This window comes from Leptinotarsa decemlineata, unplaced genomic scaffold, assembly GCF_025532065.1.
Source record: "Leptinotarsa decemlineata unplaced genomic scaffold, Ldec_3_MD MMD2_P_RNA_scaffold_11, whole genome shotgun sequence".
Lineage (NCBI taxonomy): Eukaryota > Metazoa > Arthropoda > Insecta > Coleoptera > Chrysomelidae > Leptinotarsa > Leptinotarsa decemlineata.
The window spans coordinates 946,911-969,734 of record NW_027412525.1 but is presented as its reverse complement, the minus strand read 5'-3'; the positions used below and the strand labels follow the sequence as shown (position 1 = coordinate 969,734).

The 22,824-nt window shown below is 38.5% G+C and overlaps 2 protein-coding genes and 2 long non-coding RNA genes across 4 annotated transcripts in view; 2 read left to right on the top strand and 2 right to left on the bottom strand.

Annotated features, from left to right (window-relative positions):
* LOC111514858 (uncharacterized) overlaps positions 1–22,824 on the top strand; it is a 343,452-nt gene that overhangs the window by 191,090 nt on the left and 129,538 nt on the right. The window lies entirely within an intron of this gene.
* LOC141479921 (uncharacterized) lies at positions 12,407–13,025 on the bottom strand. Its single transcript, XR_012464065.1, has 2 exons — positions 12,906–13,025; positions 12,407–12,786 (listed from the first exon to the last, which is right to left on the bottom strand). It is a non-coding gene; the product is annotated as an uncharacterized lncRNA (long non-coding RNA).
* LOC141479913 (uncharacterized) lies at positions 13,037–16,666 on the top strand. The gene is made up of 3 exons (XM_074169200.1): positions 13,037–13,558; positions 13,647–13,749; positions 14,040–16,666. The coding sequence occupies exon 3, from the start codon at positions 15,315–15,317 to the stop codon at positions 16,662–16,664; it is 1,350 nt and encodes a 449-aa protein (XP_074025301.1). The 5' UTR covers positions 13,037–13,558; positions 13,647–13,749; positions 14,040–15,314; the 3' UTR covers positions 16,665–16,666.
* Positions 19,956–22,725, bottom strand: LOC141479917 (uncharacterized). The gene is made up of 2 exons (XR_012464063.1): positions 20,455–22,725; positions 19,956–20,335 (listed from the first exon to the last, which is right to left on the bottom strand). It is a non-coding gene; the product is annotated as an uncharacterized lncRNA (long non-coding RNA).

Genomic DNA, 22,824 nt, shown 5'->3' with positions numbered 1-22,824 from the left:
TGTGAACTAGTTTATGAAAACTCAGGCAAATTTCGGCTTCTGAAACGTTAAGATAATTTTCTGTATGATTTCTTAGTTTTTTTTTTGATCTGCTAAATTTGTAAATACTACAAATTACTAATGAATTGAAAATGTTTCTTTGTGAAAAATACTGTATGTAATGCCTTTCAGACAGTAGAAGGGACCCAAAAAAATCGATAAAAATTGGGGCATCATTTCCAAATTCATTCAGATGTAGAACGAAGTCCTGTATAAACTTTGCATCACCACAGAGAAAGCGCTTGTTTTTAGTGCCAATCTCAGAATGAAATATTCTTCCACTCACTCATTTAAAACTTGGTAGGAATGTCATTACTAATTCATGGCTACCCATAAATACACATAATCATCGTTTACAACTTTCTGCAAACATCTTTATACAAATACAAGAACAAACTGTTTGAGTTGACAATATTAATGGTGGACACAGGTGGCTATGAAGTGTACGTAAAGTGAAGTAAAGTATTAGAAAATGTCTCCGGAAATGGTTTCAACGTAGGCTCATTACATTTTGCTAATGAGCAAGGTGTGTTTATGTTCGATAAACGGAATACCTGCCTCTACGATGGTGGTCTGTTTTCAGCAACAAACTGGAAAGATAGAAAATTATTCATTATTATCATCAAAAATAATATCATTTTTCATGAACTTTCATAAATTCAACGCACTCCATGATAAGTAATAGATCTTCAGTAAAATCTAATTTTATGTTTCATTTACGTATATAATTTATATATATATATATATATATATATATATATATATATATATATATATATATATATATATATATATATATATCAGTTATTATAAGAGATATAATTTAGAAAATTAGTTTATTAACAAAATCAACTGTAGTATTTCTTCGGATATCCCAAAATTCAGCTCATTGAATTTGCAGGATTTAATATTTCAGGTCTAGCAATGACTGATTTTTTCCTCTTCGAAAGCCGCCTAACCCGCTCACTCTTTTCAAATCTTCAAGGAAAACTGCAGCTTCATTGGCTTAGTGTGCTTCCTCTCGAATTCCTTTGAATGTACTTGACATCTTATTCAATCGTTTCTGTGTTCCGTTCTGTGGTGAATATAGCGGTTCTTTATTGAATGCCTGTAATATTCTTGTGATAGTCCTCTCTGTCCCTATATTTCTATATAGGGGTACTTGCCTCATCATCAGTAACGGGCATGGTCTCTTCAGAACGGTGTAGCAGCTTGACTGCATTAACCTTTTTCAATTTCATTTCTAGAAATATGTGGATTCGTTTTCCGATGGCATTCCAGGATAGCTTACCAAATTTCTGCTACCGCAGTTTTCGGTTGATTAGTCAAACCACCAACACTGACATAAAAACTTAGCAAGTTGGCTTGGGTGTCACACGTTCCACTTATGTCTCGCTTACGTTTTCACAGTTATTTTTATCAAGTATTCACATTTTGCCTTCAATCGAGCCGACTCGATGAAACGTCAGTTCCAACTTAACGTTGACGACAATGATGATAACGACCATCCTCAGGGAGGATGACGATGATAACATTCGCCCAGCTTCTGTGGAAGAGCTGAAAGGTCATATCAGGACCGCAAAGGCAAAGAAAGCTTTGGGGGTCCATTCAATAACCAATAGGTTATTGAAGAGGCTTTCGGAAAACTGCGTTGAAAATCTACTGTGAATCATCAACAGTTCATTGGCCCTCAGATACTTCCCCAGAAGGTGGAAGCATGCCATCGTTGTCATTATCCCAAAACAGGGTCAGAACTTGCTATTCACGCAAAATTATCGCTCGAGAACCAAAATGTTCTGCCAGACGACCAATTCGACTCCAAAAGAGCACACTTCACTGAGCTACAAGCACTGAGACTGGTTGAAAACACCATCGCAGAGCTCAACCAAAATCGCATTAGACATTTCGAAAACCTTGTATGGCACGAAGGCCTTCTGCATAAACTGGTCGCCTTCGACCTGCCTCTGGGTCTGACTGGGTCTTTCCTAAAATACTTAACATTTCAAGTTAGAGTAGAGGGCTCTCTGTCTGACAACAGAGATATCCTCGCTGGAGTGCCACAAGGGGCTGTGTTCTCTCCCACGCTGTACTCTCTCTACACCAGTGAGACGTTCATTGGACGATCTCGAGCACTGGTACTTCGAATAGAAGATCCGAGTGAACCCGGACAAGACTCATGCGATAACCATGTGAAGAACGATATTTCCTACTGCCAGAAAAGTGAGGATCTCTGGAAGGGAGATCGACCAGCAAGCGCGGGCAAAGTACCTCGGTCTTCTAATAGATCGTAGGCTCACCTGGAACCCGCACATCATAACCGTGAAGGCAAATATCGAAGGTCGGATCACAAGTCTGTACTCTCTGATCAACATACGATCCAAATTGAGCCTAGCCTAAAGAACAAACTTACGATCTACAAAAATATGTTCAAGCCTGTCATCATGTATGCTTCAGGCATCTGGGGATAAGCGGCTCCGTCTAACATCTCCATTCTGTAGAGATTGCAAAATAAGTTGACACGAATGATCGTGAATGCTCCGCAGTCCATTCAGTCGAGGAATTGGCAAGTTTTTGATAGTGCGGAAACTCACAAAAATCTGTTAGTTAGGAAAGCTATAGACTATGCTGTAGACGACCCCTCCCGATATAGAAGGCACAGACACTCTGTCGAATGAAACCCTCATGTCTCCCGTTAACTGATGAACAATATTTTCATCCATCTCACCCCAGCCAGGTAGGGGTTTACCGTGAAGGGCTTCACCGATGTCTGAAGACATTCAATCCGCCATCCCATGATCAGTTATGACGAATTTGTCCTTCTGACAGTCGTCAAATTACGCCAGTCGTAAGGGTGAGGAAGCCAAGATCCCACCTGTTCAAAATTAAGATGACATTGGTGTCTTCAATCGAGGACCGCGTGCCCAATAGACTGAACAACTGTCTACCGGTGGTTCTCAAATTGAAATCAATATGGAAATGATCAGAATAGTACTTATCAATGTATCTTTTGATTTTCATGGAATTATTTTTCAGCACCTTGACTGCATTAACCTTTCTCAATTTCATTTCTAGAAATATGTGGATTTGTTTTCTGATTGGATTCCAGGATAGCTTCCCAAATTTCTACTGCCGCAGTTGTTGGTTGATTGGGCAAACCAGCAACACTGACATACAAATTTGGCAAGTTGACTTGGGTGTCACACCAATAGGTGATTCCACTTACACACACAGTTATTTCTACCAAGTACTTTTCTTGGTTATTCGCATTTTGTCTTCAATCAAGGACTATCTGCCCGTTGCTGACGATGCCCAACAGGCTGAAACAGCTGTCTACCCGTGGCTTTCTTATTGAAATCAAAATGGGAATGATCAGAATAGTACTTATCTATTTATCTATCTATCTATCTATCTATCTATCTATATATATATATATATATATATATATATATATATATATATATATATAAAATATATAAAATTGAATAAAATTTCAGTTCACTTTATTATACTTTAATCCTTCCTGTTCTTGGGTTTTTGGTTAATAAGGAATTTCCATTCATTGTCTGATACGAACTTGAAGATATTCGCTCTGGTATGGACGATACATCAATATGTCGAGCAAACACGAGCGAACATGAGCGAACACGAGCAAACATACACGAATGCTCGCTCGTGCTCTCTTTTTTGGTGAATACAGGAAGGCTGAGAAGCCTTATGGAGCATTACAACCTACGAATGTATCTAAAAATCTACAACTAGGAAACTCAAGTTTTTGAATCACGCTCATACTAACATTGAATAACTTCCTGCAATAGCATCCCTCATATGTATAATCACAAACTTGGTTACATGGAGAATTTCATTAGTTCGGACTTCCATTGTCTGATATTATATAAAATGATTTGACAATGGAAGTCCGAACTAATGAAATTCATCATGAAACACTGTCAATCACCTTCAAACAAACGTTGGTTACATGGGTTATTGATTCGATAGCGGGTGTTCAAAATCGAATGGCAACTACTTAAGGCTTTCACAAACCATTATGGAAAACAAGTAGAAGATGTGGAAAACAGGTTCCTCTTCATTCATAATGGAATCAAATTTGAACTCTTTCATTACAAAGCGAATTTGGAATACTAGAATTTGATAAAGATGGAATTTCATGATAGCCCTGCGGTTACACTTTTCTTATAGAGTGAAACCAGATACAGGATTAGTGTCACTGTTTTTATTTGCTCTCAATTCATTTTGAATCTGTTTAACCTTAGTGAGGTCACTGGTGGAACTAATCACATATCAAACGATGCATTACCGGTATATAACGAGGTTCTCCATTTCAACACACATGCAATATAAAATTGAAGCAATTGGAGCGCAACGACTAACGTAAGAAGACCTAAACATGATTCTCAAGTTTTTTTGAATTCAATCAAAATATTCAGTTTGTATTACAAACAGTAGGTATGGAATTGAATCAGATATTATTCACAGGGTTGCTACACAATATAGTTTATCTATGAAAGAGGTGAAATTTCACTTACATGGTACTGTGTTATCCGAAATGAAGCACTCAATGCATTCATAAAATTACGACTTAATGTCACGAATGAGTTAAGTCTACTCATGTCATCGATGACAGTACATAATGACATTCATTCGCCTATCTATACAAAAAAATACATACAAAAAAGGAAGAAAGCAAAGTATTCCAAAATAAACTTTTTACAAAGATGACGCCTTTGTAAAGTCTATATAGTGTAGATCATACGAAGAAGTAACTTCCAGATACAAACTGGATTGCAAAAAAACGTTCGGATAATTTTCATAAATTTTTTAAGGAGAATAAGATTGGTCCTATAGAGAATTTCGATATTTGCAGTAGCTGAAATTTTACTTTCCTATATTCGTTATTTCCTGTACTCTTGACGCTCCAGGAAATTTATAACCAACTGTTTTAAACACTTTTTCAAAGGTGCATGAACTTTTTTGTCACAGAAATATTTTCAAAACATTATTCATAAACGTACCAGAAAAGACGTTCAAATGAAAATACACTGAAGTATAAAAAATGTGTTTTTCTTTCTCGTGAAAAGCAAATCAAGGATAACTTTCCAATAACCAATAAATGTATGACGATAAGAAAAAATCAAATCTGGAAAGTAATTCTCGTTGATATGTGACCTTACAAAATTAACATCATTTCTGTAATGAATTATATAGACTCCAAAATGGATTTGTAACAGTATTTATTGAATGTGTCACTATTTTTCATGTTCGAAGGACGTCGATTTTTGGAATTTCTTCCTGAATATAACGGTTTCGTAACGCGTAAGTATGCTGTGTCAGTGACTATTTCTCAACTGTCAATAGTAGCTTATCCAAACCTGACACTAAAAATATCAATTATATGTCATCTGCTCACCAAAGTATTCATTTATATCCCGCAACTGAAATGGAAATTGAACAAGGCGACTCACTAGTTTTCTATTGCGAAATAGATAAGTTTCTCCTTGAATCCTAATTTTACTGTAGCTCATTCACTTTTTTTATGTATGTTTTGTATTGACTTTTTTATGTTTGTTTGACCTGTTGACTTAGCCAGTATTTTATGATGATGTAATGTGATTGTGGAGCAATCTACGTCAACGAGAAGGAAATAAGAAGATAGTACAACCAACCATCTTGATACACCAAAAAATCCATGGGAACGAGGCTGAAGGAGCATGAAAGAAACTTGACACTAGGTCAAACGGACAAGCCAGCTGTGGCAGAACTCGCACTTAGTGAAGGAAACCACAGGATTCTGTTTGAAAACACAGAACTAATTGCCCCCAACCAGGGATAACATAGCCAACTGGTACAGGAGGCAATAGAGATCCACAAACACACGGATAATTTCTACAGAAGAGAAGAAGCGGTTAACCTCAATCGAATATGAAATACCATTCTATGAAGATCAAGAATAGCAAACAGTATGACGACAGGTATTAAATTGACAATAAATGTCACTGATAAATTACCTAATTTAGGTACAGGTATTAGCACTCTTTCGCTGTTACGAAACCGTAAACAGCGTGACGCCATTTAGAAAAGGGTCAAAGAATGTTATTGACAATTTACCTAATCCAAAAGTAGGTATTAGCACATCAAATTACCTGAGTCAACATAAATACGCTTTACGTCGCCATAATATCCAGTCATCCGATATTAACTCAGGATGTATGAACCTCTGAAAAAGCTAGCCACTCACGCTAGCAAACCCTAAAAATAGTGACACTTTGGCCGCGAAAGCCTTAAGTATTTACTGAACATTCGAAAGAGAACGTATGAATGACTAACAGGAAGCCTAGAAAACCAAAAGTTTTGTAACAACATCGACTTTAATCTTTTTTGAGTTTTGAAACTATATATTTAATTATAATTTTCGATCTATTCAGTTTTTATCATCTCCTGATGGTGACAATTTGATTAGCAATATGAAAATGAATTGCAGTAAGTCCACCATGGATTCCTTTCCAGGACAAATATGGAAATAAAAAGCTAGAGAACATTGTGAGAAGTGGAAAGGAACTTTGTTAACGATTCAGTAAAGTTTCACCTGCCATTTTGATGAAGATAATAATGAAACAATATCACTTGCGTTTTTCAAAGTCAGATCTATTGAATAACAGATTCTCACCTTTGACAAATTTCATCTAATTAGGATTCGAAACAATGTTTTATTGGCACTTTATTGAACAATCAATAGTGAAAGGAGATAATAAATCTAGCAGATGCTTCAAAATTTATGTTATAAGTCAGGCACAAATTTCTAATAAGGAACTGCCGGAACTGGCATTGTATTTGTATTGTTATTTTTATATTCTGTCTGTAGGCGTATCGATTTTGCATGGAGTTTTGCATCAGTAAAAATTTGAACAATGATTCAATATTTCAAAGGATGGGTTGTGTTGATTTTATGTTAATACAGATTTGATAGTTACGTAACATCAGATTTTGATTTCGCCACACAATAGTAACATTTTTGCAGTAAAATTCATATTTGCATATTCTGATTTTTTATTCAGATCTATACTTAGGCAAAAAATTAAGCAAAAAATAAAAACGATACAATGTTATATCTTTCCAAGTACACCTCATAAAATTCTTCGAAAATTTTAACCTGAGAGATATTGAATGTGCAGATAACTCTTTCAATTTTCTATTTCTTCTTCAATATATGGTCACACATAAGTTCACAATATATGAAGATTTTATTTATGAAATTTGATTCTGCAGTAAATTTGTGCTTGAGAAATGAGTGAAAAATACACCGGCATCTCTCTCCCTTTTGATTGATGTGCTGCTCGTAGAGATTCAACTATTTTTAACAAAGACACGGTTTGGTGCCTTCTGATAATATTTTTGTTTTTTTCTTCGTCAATTGATTCTGCATCTCTCCCGTTTCTTTAATGTGATGCACATAGCGATACAGCTATTATTAACAAAGATACAACTAAGTGCTCTTCTTACATGTTGCGCCATCTTAGTTTATTCTCTGTCGATAAATTCTTCATCTCTTTCCCTTTCATTTGACGTACTACGCGCGAATATCCGATTATCATTAACGAATATGCGGCTTAGTGATCTTCTGACATGTTGCGCCATCTCAAATTTTCATTTCAGAAATCCTAATACATTTTCTACCACCCCCTCCACCTCTAACGCCGACGACTTCACCTTCAAAATTTTTAATGTTCTATCATTATTGTACTATTATTTTTCAACCTTCATCCCCGAGTTCAATTTCATGTAACACAACCACCCAATCAATATTTATTCTGTTTTATAAACTGGGTTGGGTGTTCCACAAGGTTCCGTTCGGAGATGCGAAAATTACTGTCCCAGAATCTGTATAGTACTTTTACTCTATTCCTTTATGTCATGTGCTTTCTTTCGAGTGATAGTAGGTACAGCAGGAAGGTAGTATTTGAAAATTTTTTCACCTAATCAAATTATATTTCCAAAACCTTGTAACACGAAAATGTAAATGGATTCTCCGTATTAATATCAAATTACGAAAACCATTTTCAAAATATTATTTATGCAACACCTTTGAATGTTTTGAAATATACTGTTGAGTTCGCCCATCGGAATAGTTATAATTACGATAAAAGGGGTAATAAATTGTGTTCGAATATTATGACATTACACTTTTCTAATAATTTATGGAAGTGTTGGTAATGCATAATCGCTTGTGTGCGTGTCTTCAACGAGTTATACATAAATTAGTGCTTGTTCATGAATTTATGAAGACAATTCGTTTTTTCTTGTTAATTATAAATAGCAATAAATCATTTTTCGGTATGAGAGTCTGTTTGATGTCCAAGAATTCGGTGGCCAGTGGATATAAATGAGATTTTACTTTCAGTTTCGGTCATATTCAAATGAGAACACCCACAGCAAGTCTTACATCTCGATTCTACAAGGGATTACACAATTTTTTTCGTGTCCGCGAGTGATTGCCAAGTAATAATTTTAAATTGAAATATGTTTGAATAGGAATCCATTCAATAAACTACGTGAATTGAAATGTATCTTCTCCAATGGAACAATTTTCATAAGTATCATAAAGGCTAGTTACTTCTATATAGATCTACTGAAATTGAGTTCAATTAACAAGAGAGTTTAATGAAAATTAATTATACATTATTTTCAAATCATATATTGAACACGCTTGAAGGAGCTACTGAACTCATAGTGAAACAAGTATTGCAGTAAACTGTTAGTGAAAATCTCAGGATAATATGTTTTTTTTTATACCTTGGGAGCTGTCAGACTTGTCCATTAAGTCCAAGTCTTCAGAAAACACTGCAGCCTCTTGAGCTCATTGCGTTTATTCTCCCATCTTTTCATGACACCAATTCCATCAGTCTCGTTCCCTGTACTAGTTTGTACAGGTTCCGTGTTGGATGTTCGTCATATTCTTCTGGACGTAATTTTGTACGTCCATATATTGCCTGCCTCCTATGATTCAGTGCCTCACATTCGTATAAGATGTGTGGAGCTGTTTCTGTCCCTTCGTTGCATAATCTGCAGCTGAGGTCTCTGTTGAACAGCCCCTTTTTATTCAGGTTTCCTCTAAGCGGACGTTAGTAACCCTGTAATTATTCTCAGACGATCCCTACTATATTGAAGTAGTTCTTCGGTTCTTTTCTCGGACGGTTCCCTAATGAAGGTTCTACTATGTTTGTTGCCAGGTACTTTTGTCCAGTACTCTGTGCGCTCCTTATTGGTCCATGTCCTAATCTGGTTTCGTACCAATGATTTTGGTACCCCCGGAGCTAGTTCAGGACCTATAACTGAAGTTGATGATCCGCGTCTGGCGCATTCATCAGCTTTAGGATAATGTGTGGATAATATGTTACTTGAATGGGTTATTTTCAAAACTGTTTGTATTCCCACATAGTGAGAATAGATCAGAAATATTTATGATGGATCCAGCTGATAACTAATGAAAATCCAATTGATACTAGTAGTATTAGACACGCCTGAAGAAGTTATTGTGTAGTGAAACGCTGCGGGTTTGTAAATGTTCTGTGAAAATCTAATATTGAAGTTTTGGCCAATGTATTTCAAATAGTTGATGTGTACCAAAGGTATGAATGAAAAATATTTTAACCCTCAACTAGTAACGAAATATTTTTGCATAAAATAACGAACAAAAACTTGATCAAAAATAATTTCGCAATAATCTTTTTCAACTATAACAGAAATTGGTAGTGATTTTGGAAAGATCCACAAAAAAAATAAAAATCATTCAAAAGAAATTAATTTCATGCATAGTACGATTGATAATGAACAAAACGCAGTATCTATAAAGAAAAACTAACCAAAGGTGTTTATTGGAAGGTCCTAACAAGTCATGAATTGAAGGTTTGTTTGAACAATTGTTGCATTTCGTCTTGGAACACTCCAGACATACTGGCTTCACACACTCCACACACAGATATTTCGTCATTCGATGCGTCGTCTTATGACACAAATGCTTTTCGCTTTTGTAGCGTCAAATCTACCTGTCTCACAGGCACATTTTCTTCCGGTCTGCCAAGGATACGTGATATAGTGAAGCGTAATTCGCGGGGCATACGGGGATTCTGTAATCTCCTTTCCATGTTTCCTCTTACAAGTTTTGCAGCTAATTCTTTAGCAAATTTTGATTTTTCTTTTAATACCTGATTATTTTTATAACATTGGTGTAATATATAGGAATTTACTACCGAGACATCAAGGATACGAAAAAAAATTGCCAAGGGCCACCTGCGTGTACGACGACTTGAAGTACCTACTTTTTGCACATTTCTCTTCGAGAGAATCAACTCCTCCTTTATTGGCATCTTAGTAAACGATTATTTCAGGTTTGTTCGACTCTGGATAAGTGAAAATCCGATCATGCATCGTGCAGATAAGTATAGATGCTTTGTTCTTCTTTCCCACATATGAGATCATAGTAGATTGTTCACGGAAACCATATAATGTTGTTTCGACTTCCCTTCTTTTGTTGGGTAAAAAAGAAGGTGGCATTTCTTTTTTGTTTTTTTTTACCGTTCCAACGTAAGTGAGATTTTTCTCCAGCAAGATATCTGCCAATTCCACTGAGGAGAACCAGTTGCCTGCCGTAACGTTGCGGTTGGTCCCAAACAAAGGCCGTGCAAGGCGTAAGACCGCTTGCGTTGGCTTTGAAAATTCCTTGAATTCGGGATCAAGTTCAATCCCATCAGAATCTTTTTCTGCATATATGTATGCATTGAAAAGATAAGAATTTCTAGCATCCGTTAGAGCTATTATTTTGATGCCATACTTGCAAGGCTTCATTGGCATATACATCTTGAATCTAACTTTGCCTCGAAAGCTCACGAGCATTTCGTCAACGGTTGCTGACTGACCCATTCCGTAGACACTTTGGCTATTATTTATAAATGAGTTGAACACACTGGTTCAGTGAACGATCGATCAAGCTGACGAAATAACTATAGATCAGTCGCTTCGCTATCAGTGATATTAAAATCATGGAGAAAGTCGTAAACCACCATATCCTCAGATATTTGGAAGGCTTCAACATCTTGAGCGATCATCAATATGGCTTTCGAAAACAAAGATCAACAGGCGACCTTCTATCGTACGTCACCCATATTTGGAATAACGCAATCCAGAAACATTGAGAATCGCTTGATATTTCTAAGGCCTTTGACCGTGTGTGGCATGCGTGTTTGCTGGCCAAACTTCGATGCTATGGCTTGTCGAATCATTTCTGTGTATAGCTGTTGAGCTTCCTGAAAGATCGTTCCCTGCAAGTGGCCATCGACGAAAATCTCTCGAATACTTTCACTATTAACGCTGGTGTTCTCCAGGGATCCATATTGTCTTAAACTGTCTTTTTATTGTATATCAACGACTTATTGGAAAAATCCAAGAATTCAATATTTTACTTTGCTGACGGCAGCACACTTGTCTCGTCATTACATTTGGATTCCAGGACATCGTCTACGGAGGCACATCTTCACCGGCAGAAGGAGGTTGCATATCTTGATAAGGATCTAGAAGTGATTTCGAATTGGGGTGGGAGTAACCAGGTTCAATTCAATGCCATACAAACCCAGGCATCGGTTTTCTCCAAGAAAATAAATGTCATCGAACCGGATATAATAATGTCAGGTCAGACAATTCCATTTTTTGCTTCGATAAGTTTGTTGGGAGTTGAAATAGACAGCAATATGTCTTGGCACAATTATGTCGCTGAAATTGCAAATGCTGCTTCTCAAAAGCTTGGAACACTTTTCCGAATCAGAAAACTCTACACACCTCAGCAACTTTTATACTTTATGAAGATCATATTAGAATTTCTTTGGAGTATTGTTCTCATGTATGGAGACACGAACATGACTTGTAACCTTGATAGCCAGGAATATTGAGGAAAGGTTGATGTTTCTCTCTTTTACAGAAACTTTCACGGGAAGTGTTCAAATGACTTGACACATTTGATTCCACCAAGCGTGGTACATATCAAAACAAAAGTACGCGAAGGACTGTGGCTGGATTTGTCTCCAGCGATTCAATTTCAATATGAATCGCTACTTTCGCACAGGCACCGCTCTGAGAGCGCCTTAAGGATTTTCCTGTAGTGCTTGTGTTTTGTCCTTGAGAAAAACTCAATATCTGACGGAAACATCGCCCCTGTCTGTGAGAGTATGTAACGGTCTAAATTTACTTGTAAATATTGTAGATATTGTTCGTTTATTTACTATGGAATCGACAGAATTGTCATTTATTGATGACGAACTTTTCGTCACAGACTGCTCTTATGTGACCTTTCAAAAACACTACCTTACCTTTTAAGATCTTTATTCAGAGGATATTAACAATGTAATTCAGTTACAAGTTCATTTTATTCATTTAACATCATAGTAATGGGAATCTTCCGTTCCATAGAAAACCATACCTGAAATGTATAAGAATAAATGTATGCTCCCTGACTAACTGCTTTGACCAGTACTTACGCATTCTCCTATTGCCAATCGACGTTGGAGATCCGAAATTCCTCGCTAGGTTGAAATAGTTGTTATTGTTTGTTTCTCAGTTTTCTTCACCTATCATTTTTTTTCAGCCGTTGTCTGCCTTATTCCCTATACCTTTCCGAGAATATTTCTTGCATAGATTGTTATTCATCACTTCCAGAAGGATTACTACATATTAGAGCCATATCGCCTGAAAAACAATATTAGTTAGCTCTGGTTTCTGAATACTGTTTGATATTTTCGGTAAATATTCTGCATAATACGAATGCTCTAATATTTGTACTGAAAGGGAAGGATGTGGCGACTTACCTTGTATGTTACTATTCCATCGCATGAATAAGGAATGGTAAATAGTTGAAAATAGGTTGGAGTGAATACTTTTGTAAACATTCTAATATACAAGGTTAAGAGACAGCTGTTGGTTGACATCTGCCGAACTTTCGTAGTATCGTTCCGTCGACTTACACCGAACTAGTTCTACAGTTGTTCACGGGTGGAGGATTGATCGGTTACTCAAGTTGTCAAGGGTTGTTTTAGGGTTGCATTGCTTTGAGAAGGAGTTTTGATGGGTCATGGACTTGTTGATGATGTATCAAGTGGCTGTGGAGGAATTGTTAGATTTATGATGTTGTGCACAGCGCCCCCTTGGTGCTTGTAGTGTAGATTGGATGCACTGTGGCAACAACTGGTTAGCTGTCAGATGTGGCATTCTCTTAGTATTTGGAAGTTAGCCTTCGGTGAGCTTGGTTCGGAGTTCAAAGGGTATCATCAGACTGATTGTAGGATATATTTGGTTGTATTTGTGCCATCCTTCACGGGGATTATTTCTACAAGTCAGGATTGTATAGTGGAAGACTGATTGGTCATTTTGGTGTGGATATTTGCAGTCGGAAACTTAAGCTCTTTTGAGGATTTGTGGTGGATACCGAACTCGTGCCAGGTGGAAGGATTTCCGAAATTAGGTATGTCTGAATCACGGTCGCATCTCTCATGTGATCTTAGCTATGATATCACTTCTTCAATTCTACAACCTTCGTTTCTCGTCTCTAGATTCATAAGAAACAGAAGGCCCTCAGTCACTCATCAAGTCCCAGCAGGACTTCCGTGCAGAACACCGCACACGAAGAATCGTATAGAAAACCCCTTGGCCAGGGTAAGAATTTTACCATTAAATGTGTTTTAAATGATTTTAGTAATTTCTGGTTCCATCGTTATATCTCAACTGAATATTAGTATTGAAGAGAGGTTTCAACACTCATTCAATTTTCTTGATTTTTACGGATCATATGGTTATACAGGGCACCCAAAAATATACTCTTGTTATCTTGCTACTTTGCTTGATGAAAATATACCAGGGGTATTGATTAGTCAAATAGTCCTATTGAATGGGGGTTGAATCTCACCTTGTTTCATCTGATTCTGATTGAGAATTTTCTTCCGTAGGGTTTTTCTTCCTGCTTTTCTTCCTGCTTTTTCTTCCTGTTTTTCTTCCTGTTTTTCTTCCTGTTTTTCTTCCTGTTTTTCTTCCTGTTTTTCTTCCTGTTTTTCTTCCTGCTTTTCTTCCTGCTTTTTTTTGTCTTCGTTAAGGGTTCCTGTTTCCCTTTATTTTCTTTCTGGATCTTATTTGGTGATCCATTACTGGTCCAGCTTGTCGTGCCCTACAGGGTGATCTATCTTGGTGGTGCTACAGGGTGATCCATCTCCGCCGTACTACAGGGTGATCCACCGGTGCTACAGGGTGATCTATCTTGGTGGTGCTACAGGGTGATCCATCTCCGGTGCTACAGGGTGATCCATCTCCGCCATACTACAGGGTAGCCTAACACCATATACCGGGTGGCCCAAAAGGAGCACGCAAGTTATAATTGATTTAATTGAATATTTGTGATATACTGAGATATTTGAATAATTGTTGCCCTTATGTTTATTGATACCTGTTGATATAGTGTTTGTTTATCGTTTATTGATTAAGAGTTTGTTATTGATACCTGATCGACATAGATATTTGTGAAACGGAAATTGAGGTATATTCTTCCTTTCACGATTGCTGATTGACACCGATGCGCCTACGCCTGAGCTCACGCGACGCAAACGAGTTTGTCTTACCATCCGATACTAGTATTTACGATTTCACCTACTCAATTTTCGTGGTAGTTTTACTCGACGTATTGTAGTTTTTTTTGAGCGTCGTTACTACCGTAATTTATGGCTGATTGAATTCGTGGTTAGATACACCGCGCTCTTGTATGGACATTTGAACATCGCGTAGTAGTGTGAATATTGCATTGTTGTCTTAAAAGCGTTGTTGGTTAATCCATGTAAGTTAGGATTACTGAATAAATCATATTGGGGATTTTTATCTTTTATTTCCAATATTAATTGGTAAGTTATTGATATTGTGAGTTACTTAGGGTATCTGGAGGATTAAATTTACCTGGCGCCCATTAAGATCTATTTGAAATTTGCTAAGTTGTTTAACCCACTCCCGTCTCCACTGTTTAGCTTAGCCGCGGATACCCATCTGTCTTATTTGTTACCGACAGATGATTTAGTCCCCTCTTGTGGTTTGTGAGGTGACAGTTTGGCGCCCAACGTGGGGCCCTTAAAAGAAGGTTTTTTTTTTTTTTTTGCGTTTTGGCTTTAGTAGGTGACTTTTGGAAACTTTGGAAAAATATAAATATTTTTTTTTAATTGATACCACTCTAGTAGAATAGCGTTATGGCAAGAAGACTGGTAATAAATCGTCTTGATAAAGACGAACTGACCTATGAATTAGCATATCGGGGCGTAGCAAGTGGCACTTGTGAGGAAATGAGACATCGTTTGGTTCAAGTAATGCAGATGGAAAGGTACGGCGAGAGTCTTCGATATCCTTCATATCCATTCACTTTCGAGGAAGATGAGGCTGCAATCAGAGGGAAACTAGATGATATCAGAAGGCTGATTGATGACATAACCGATTCTGGAACGAGTAGCGGGGCAATGAAACTTCAGACCAAGCTAGCACATGTGTTGAATCGTATAGACAATATGGACCCAGATAAGGATAAGGACAAAGAAACCCGGAAATCCGAACTCCTGGGTTTGGCTCTGTCGTTGATGGACGAATTTTCACATAAAGTTGACAGCAGCAAGAGAAGTGATACGAAGCGTGTGCCGGTTGCACTAAATCAATTAGAAAGCAGATTGGGAGCGCAATCATTCCATGCTAACTTAGGAGCAGTTGCTCGATCGTCTCTGACGGAAGATCCAGTCTTTGACCCATACTCAACCAGTAAAATGATCCCGCCTTATAAATGGAATCTGAAGAAGTTTTCTGGAGATGGTAAAGGAATGTCGGTGACAGCATTTTTCGAGGGAATAGAGGAGTTGAGACTAGCGCGACATGTCCCCAACGCTGTTTTGTTGGACTCAGGTGTGGACCTTTTTGCTGACAAGGCGTATCAATTTTATAAAGATTGTCGGAATCGAGTATCGACCTGGGAAGAACTAGTGGAAGAGTTTCGAGAAGAATATCTCTCTGCCAATCATTCTGACGCATTGTTCGAAGAATTGCAGAAAAGGACTCAACACCACTCAGAAACCATCGGAGTTTATCTTGCAGTGATGTCAAGCTACTTCAGCCGCCTAGGTTGCCCAATGACAGAGGAAGCTAAGCTGAACATAGTTATGAAGAATTTACATCCCTTTTACCAAGACAGATTACGTGAACCCTTACCCACAACCATTTCAGAACTTCGCTCGGTATGTCGAAGAATGGAAGCCAGAAGGGACATAATCAATAGCTACGTAGAACCATCAGCACGTCGTGGCAACGTGATAGAGAAGGATTTGGCTTTCGTAGAGGTCACCAAGGAATTGAATGCCTTAGAGATAGCAACGGCACGAATTCCGTCGAACAATCAGTCGAAGGAGATAGTATGTTTCCGATGCGATCAACCCGGACATCGTGCTATAGGATGTGCTCTACCGAAGCAACTGGAATGCTACAGATGTAAGAGAAAAGGGTATACCGTTCGTAATTGTCCAAACTGCTCCGTGTCGGGAAACGACAAGCGACGCCTTTGAATCGTCGAGGGGAAGGCGCTCGCAAATTGCACTCGGCGACTGCTATTCAACCAATCCTTGATTATATTCTGGATCACGCCGAAAACGATGAGAGACCCTACCTTAAAGTTGAAGTCTTGGGGCGTAGTTTACTGGGGTTATTAGACTCAGGTGCCTCAGCCACTATCTTGGGACACCCAGGTTGGCAAATCGTAAAAGATTTGGTACATTTGAATTCAGCAAAGAGAATTAGTTGCACTGTTGCCAATGGTCAAGTATGTGAAAGTATAGGAGAATGTGAAGTGCCATTTTGTTTAAGAGGCAAGCTGAAATTAATTCGAGTTTTAGTGGTTCCTGATGTTCCTCATCACTTAATTTTGGGAACGAATTTCTGGAGAGCAATGGGAGTGGTTCCGAATCTGAGGCACAACGAGTGGAAATTTTCTGAGGAAATTTGCTATCTGAACGCATTGGACCATCTTCGAGGACAAACAGTTTTATCACCATTGGAAGAGGCCCGGCTAAACGCTGTAGTAGAGAAGAACAAGGAGCTCATGGGGAATAATTTAGGCTGTACGAATCTAGCTGAACATGTCATCGTGACCAACTCACCACCCATCAAGCAGCGTTATTATCCAGTGTCGCCTATTATTCAACAACATATTGATCGAGAACTAACAGAGATGTTGAAGAACGATATTATCGAGAAGTCGAATAGTGGCTGGTCGTCACCGGTTCTTCTCGTTAAGAAGAAAGATGGGAGCTACCGCTTTTGCGTTGATTACAGAAAACTAAATTCGGTAACGGAACGAGACAGCTACCCTCTCCCATATGTTTCCCACACGCTCGATAAATTGAAAAATGCACATTATTTATCCTCTCTTGATATCAAGTCTGCGTATTGGCAAGTTCCTGTGGCGGAAAAGTCGAGACCGTATACAGCGTTTACCGTTCCTGGGCGTGGTTTGTTCCAATTTAAAAGGATGCCGTTCGGATTACATAATTCACCAGCAACGTGGCAGAGGTTGATCGATACCGTCCTAGGACCTGAACTAGAACCACACGTCTTCGTCTATTTGGATGATGTAGTGATCGTTACCCAAACTCTGGAGAAACATCTGATAATTCTTGATGAAGTTTTCCGCAGATTGAGAGAAGCAAATCTCACTGTTAGCTTCGAAAAGTGTCAATTTTGTAGGCCAGAAATGAAGTATTCGGGATACGTTGTAGATAGAAATGGATTGCATGTCGACCCCGATAAAGTCAAGGCTATGTTGCAGCTTCCTAGACCAGAATCGGTAAAAGATGTCAGGAGACTGGTGGGTACTTTTTCCTGGTACAGGAGATTCATACCTGAGTTTGCATCCATCGTTTCTCCACTCACATCGCTGCTGAAAAAGGGTAGAAAGTTTGATTGGACCGAAACTTGCGATATCGCTTTTCAGAAGATGAAGGAACGTCTTATATCAGCACCAGTCTTGAGCTGTCCGGATTATTCCCTCCCATTTGTTCTGCAAACAGACGCCTCGGCATTTGGAATTGGCGCTGTTCTCACTCAGACTCGCGAGGATGAGGACGTAGTAATTTGCTATTTGAGTAGATCATTGACGAAACAAGAGCGCAATTTTTCTACTACAGAAAGGGAATGCTTGGCCGTGCTGTGGGCGATTGAAAAACTGCGACCTTATTTAGAAGCTATTCCGTTCACCGTAATAACCGATCACTATTCCTTGGTCTGGTTACAGAATTTGAAAGATCCATCAGGACGACTGGCAAGATGGGCAGTCCGCATGCAGCAATATGACTTCAAAATTGTTCACAGGAAAGGGAAGGATCACATCGTTCCTGACACCCTTTCTCGATCGGTCCCAGTCATTGATGCCATCAACCAGCAGATGAAAGAAGAGATTTTGGACAAGTGGTACCTGCGCGTGAAAGATCGAGTGAGTTTACAACCCGAAAAATACCCCAATTGGAGATTCTCTCAGGGATCACTCTACAAGTACGTCAAACCGTGTTACGTGGAATTAGAAGACCAAACCGACGTTTGGAAGTTAGTTGTACCAAAAGCGGATCGGAAGAAAATTCTTATTGAAGCTCATGCAGACCCGACCTCAGGACATCAAGGAATATTCAAAACCTACCATCGTATCAGGGAAAGGCATTATTGGCCAAAGATGAAATCTGACGTGTCGAAGTTTGTTCGAAATTGTTCCACTTGTTCCGCCTATAAACCCGACCTCAGAGGACCAAATGGACTAATGACTCCACAACCGAAAGTGACCCGGCCATGGGAAATGATCGCCAGTGATATCATGGGACCCTTACCTAGATCTACAAAAGGCAATAAATTTATCTTAGTCGTAACAGATTACTTTAGCAAGTTTTCATTAGTCTTTCCGCTAAGATCGTCAACAGCAGAAATCATCATAAGGAAGATCGAAGAGGAAGTTTTTCTGGTATATGGAGTTCCCCGAATTCTTTTGTGCGATAATGGGCCGCAATACCGATCTCGACAGATGAGAAAACTCGTGGAAGAATATAAGGTGAAAATTAGGTATAATGCCCATTATCATCCTCAGGCAAACCCGACTGAACGAGTGAACAGAACATTGAAGTCAATGTTGGCTATGTATGTGTCCGATAATCACAGGACCTGGGATTTCAACTTACCCAAGCTATCATGCGCCTTGAGAACGGCTCGACATGAGACGACTAACCACACTCCATATTTCGTGAATTTCGGCCGCTCAATGGTTTTGTGCGGAGAGGAGATCTCTCGGAGGAAAAATCTATTGGTTGATAGTGAACCTGCTGAAGATTCGAGGCCTGAAGGATTCAGAAAACTCTTTGAGGAGATAAGGAAAAGGTTAGATGTGGCTGCTCGAAAGAATGAAAAAACTTATAACCTTCGAAGAAGGAGTGAAGAATTTTGGCCAAATCAACCCGTTTGGAGGAAGAATTTTGTGGTATCAGAGGCGGACAAATATTTTAGTGCTAAGCTAGCGCCAAGATTTGTCGGGCCTTTTTATATTAAAAAAAGGGTATCCCCGTGGACATATGAATTAAGAGATGAAGACGGTAATTATAAGGGAATATGGAATGCGAAAGACCTAAAGTCAGCTAGCGCTGATGAAAATTTACGCTAGTAAATTTTCTTGAGGCAAGGGGGGAATTGTAACGGTCTAAATTTACTTGTAAATATTGTAGATATTGTTCGTTTATTTACTATGGAATCGACAGAATTGTCATTTATTGATGACGAACTTTTCGTCACAGACTGCTCTTATGTGACCTTTCAAAAACACTACCTTACCTTTTAAGATCTTTATTCAGAGGATATTAACAATGTAATTCAGTTACAAGTTCATTTTATTCATTTAACATCATAGTAATGGGAATCTTCCGTTCCATAGAAAACCATACCTGAAATGTATAAGAATAAATGTATGCTCCCTGACTAACTGCTTTGACCAGTACTTACGCATTCTCCTATTGCCAATCGACGTTGGAGATCCGAAATTCCTCGCTAGGTTGAAATAGTTGTTATTGTTTGTTTCTCAGTTTTCTTCACCTATCATTTTTTTTCAGCCGTTGTCTGCCTTATTCCCTATACCTTTCCGAGAATATTTCTTGCATAGATTGTTATTCATCACTTCCAGAAGGATTACTACATATTAGAGCCATATCGCCTGAAAAACAATATTAGTTAGCTCTGGTTTCTGAATACTGTTTGATATTTTCGGTAAATATTCTGCATAATACGAATGCTCTAATATTTGTACTGAAAGGGAAGGATGTGGCGACTTACCTTGTATGTTACTATTCCATCGCATGAATAAGGAATGGTAAATAGTTGAAAATAGGTTGGAGTGAATACTTTTGTAAACATTCTAATATACAAGGTTAAGAGACAGCTGTTGGTTGACATCTGCCGAACTTTCGTAGTATCGTTCCGTCGACTTACACCGAACTAGTTCTACAGTTGTTCACGGGTGGAGGATTGATCGGTTACTCAAGTTGTCAAGGGTTGTTTTAGGGTTGCATTGCTTTGAGAAGGAGTTTTGATGGGTCATGGACTTGTTGATGATGTATCAAGTGGCTGTGGAGGAATTGTTAGATTTATGATGTTGTGCACAGCGCCCCCTTGGTGCTTGTAGTGTAGATTGGATGCACTGTGGCAACAACTGGTTAGCTGTCAGATGTGGCATTCTCTTAGTATTTGGAAGTTAGCCTTCGGTGAGCTTGGTTCGGAGTTCAAAGGGTATCATCAGACTGATTGTAGGATATATTTGGTTGTATTTGTGCCATCCTTCACGGGGATTATTTCTACAAGTCAGGATTGTATAGTGGAAGACTGATTGGTCATTTTGGTGTGGATATTTGCAGTCGGAAACTTAAGCTCTTTTGAGGATTTGTGGTGGATACCGAACTCGTGCCAGGTGGAAGGATTTCCGAAATTAGGTATGTCTGAATCACGGTCGCATCTCTCATGTGATCTTAGCTATGATATCACTTCTTCAATTCTACAACCTTCGTTTCTCGTCTCTAGATTCATAAGAAACAGAAGGCCCTCAGTCACTCATCAAGTCCCAGCAGGACTTCCGTGCAGAACACCGCACACGAAGAATCGTATAGAAAACCCCTTGGCCAGGGTAAGAATTTTACCATTAAATGTGTTTTAAATGATTTTAGTAATTTCTGGTTCCATCGTTATATCTCAACTGAATATTAGTATTGAAGAGAGGTTTCAACACTCATTCAATTTTCTTGATTTTTACGGATCATATGGTTATACAGGGCACCCAAAAATATACTCTTGTTATCTTGCTACTTTGCTTGATGAAAATATACCAGGGGTATTGATTAGTCAAATAGTCCTATTGAATGGGGGTTGAATCTCACCTTGTTTCATCTGATTCTGATTGAGAATTTTCTTCCGTAGGGTTTTTCTTCCTGCTTTTCTTCCTGCTTTTTCTTCCTGTTTTTCTTCCTGTTTTTCTTCCTGTTTTTCTTCCTGTTTTTCTTCCTGTTTTTCTTCCTGTTTTTCTTCCTGCTTTTCTTCCTGCTTTTTTTTGTCTTCGTTAAGGGTTCCTGTTTCCCTTTATTTTCTTTCTGGATCTTATTTGGTGATCCATTACTGGTCCAGCTTGTCGTGCCCTACAGGGTGATCTATCTTGGTGGTGCTACAGGGTGATCCATCTCCGCCGTACTACAGGGTGATCCACCGGTGCTACAGGGTGATCTATCTTGGTGGTGCTACAGGGTGATCCATCTCCGGTGCTACAGGGTGATCCATCTCCGCCATACTACAGGGTAGCCTAACACCATATACCGGGTGGCCCAAAAGGAGCACGCAAGTTATAATTGATTTAATTGAATATTTGTGATATACTGAGATATTTGAATAATTGTTGCCCTTATGTTTATTGATACCTGTTGATATAGTGTTTGTTTATCGTTTATTGATTAAGAGTTTGTTATTGATACCTGATCGACATAGATATTTGTGAAACGGAAATTGAGGTATATTCTTCCTTTCACGATTGCTGATTGACACCGATGCGCCTACGCCTGAGCTCACGCGACGCAAACGAGTTTGTCTTACCATCCGATACTAGTATTTACGATTTCACCTACTCAATTTTCGTGGTAGTTTTACTCGACGTATTGTAGTTTTTTTTGAGCGTCGTTACTACCGTAATTTATGGCTGATTGAATTCGTGGTTAGATACACCGCGCTCTTGTATGGACATTTGAACATCGCGTAGTAGTGTGAATATTGCATTGTTGTCTTAAAAGCGTTGTTGGTTAATCCATGTAAGTTAGGATTACTGAATAAATCATATTGGGGATTTTTATCTTTTATTTCCAATATTAATTGGTAAGTTATTGATATTGTGAGTTACTTAGGGTATCTGGAGGATTAAATTTACCTGGCGCCCATTAAGATCTATTTGAAATTTGCTAAGTTGTTTAACCCACTCCCGTCTCCACTGTTTAGCTTAGCCGCGGATACCCATCTGTCTTATTTGTTACCGACAGATGATTTAGTCCCCTCTTGTGGTTTGTGAGGTGACAAGTATGCAGGAGAATCCGAGGCAGTCGATTTCGCGTCACTCACAACAATTCATAGACCACAACTTGGCGAATTTTGCGTCGTGATATGGGCCTGTATCCG

Coding starts and splice junctions, on each gene's coding strand:
- LOC141479913 (XM_074169200.1), top strand. CDS start 15,315: ATGGCAAGAAGACTGGTAATAAATCGTCTTGATAAAGACGAACTGACC.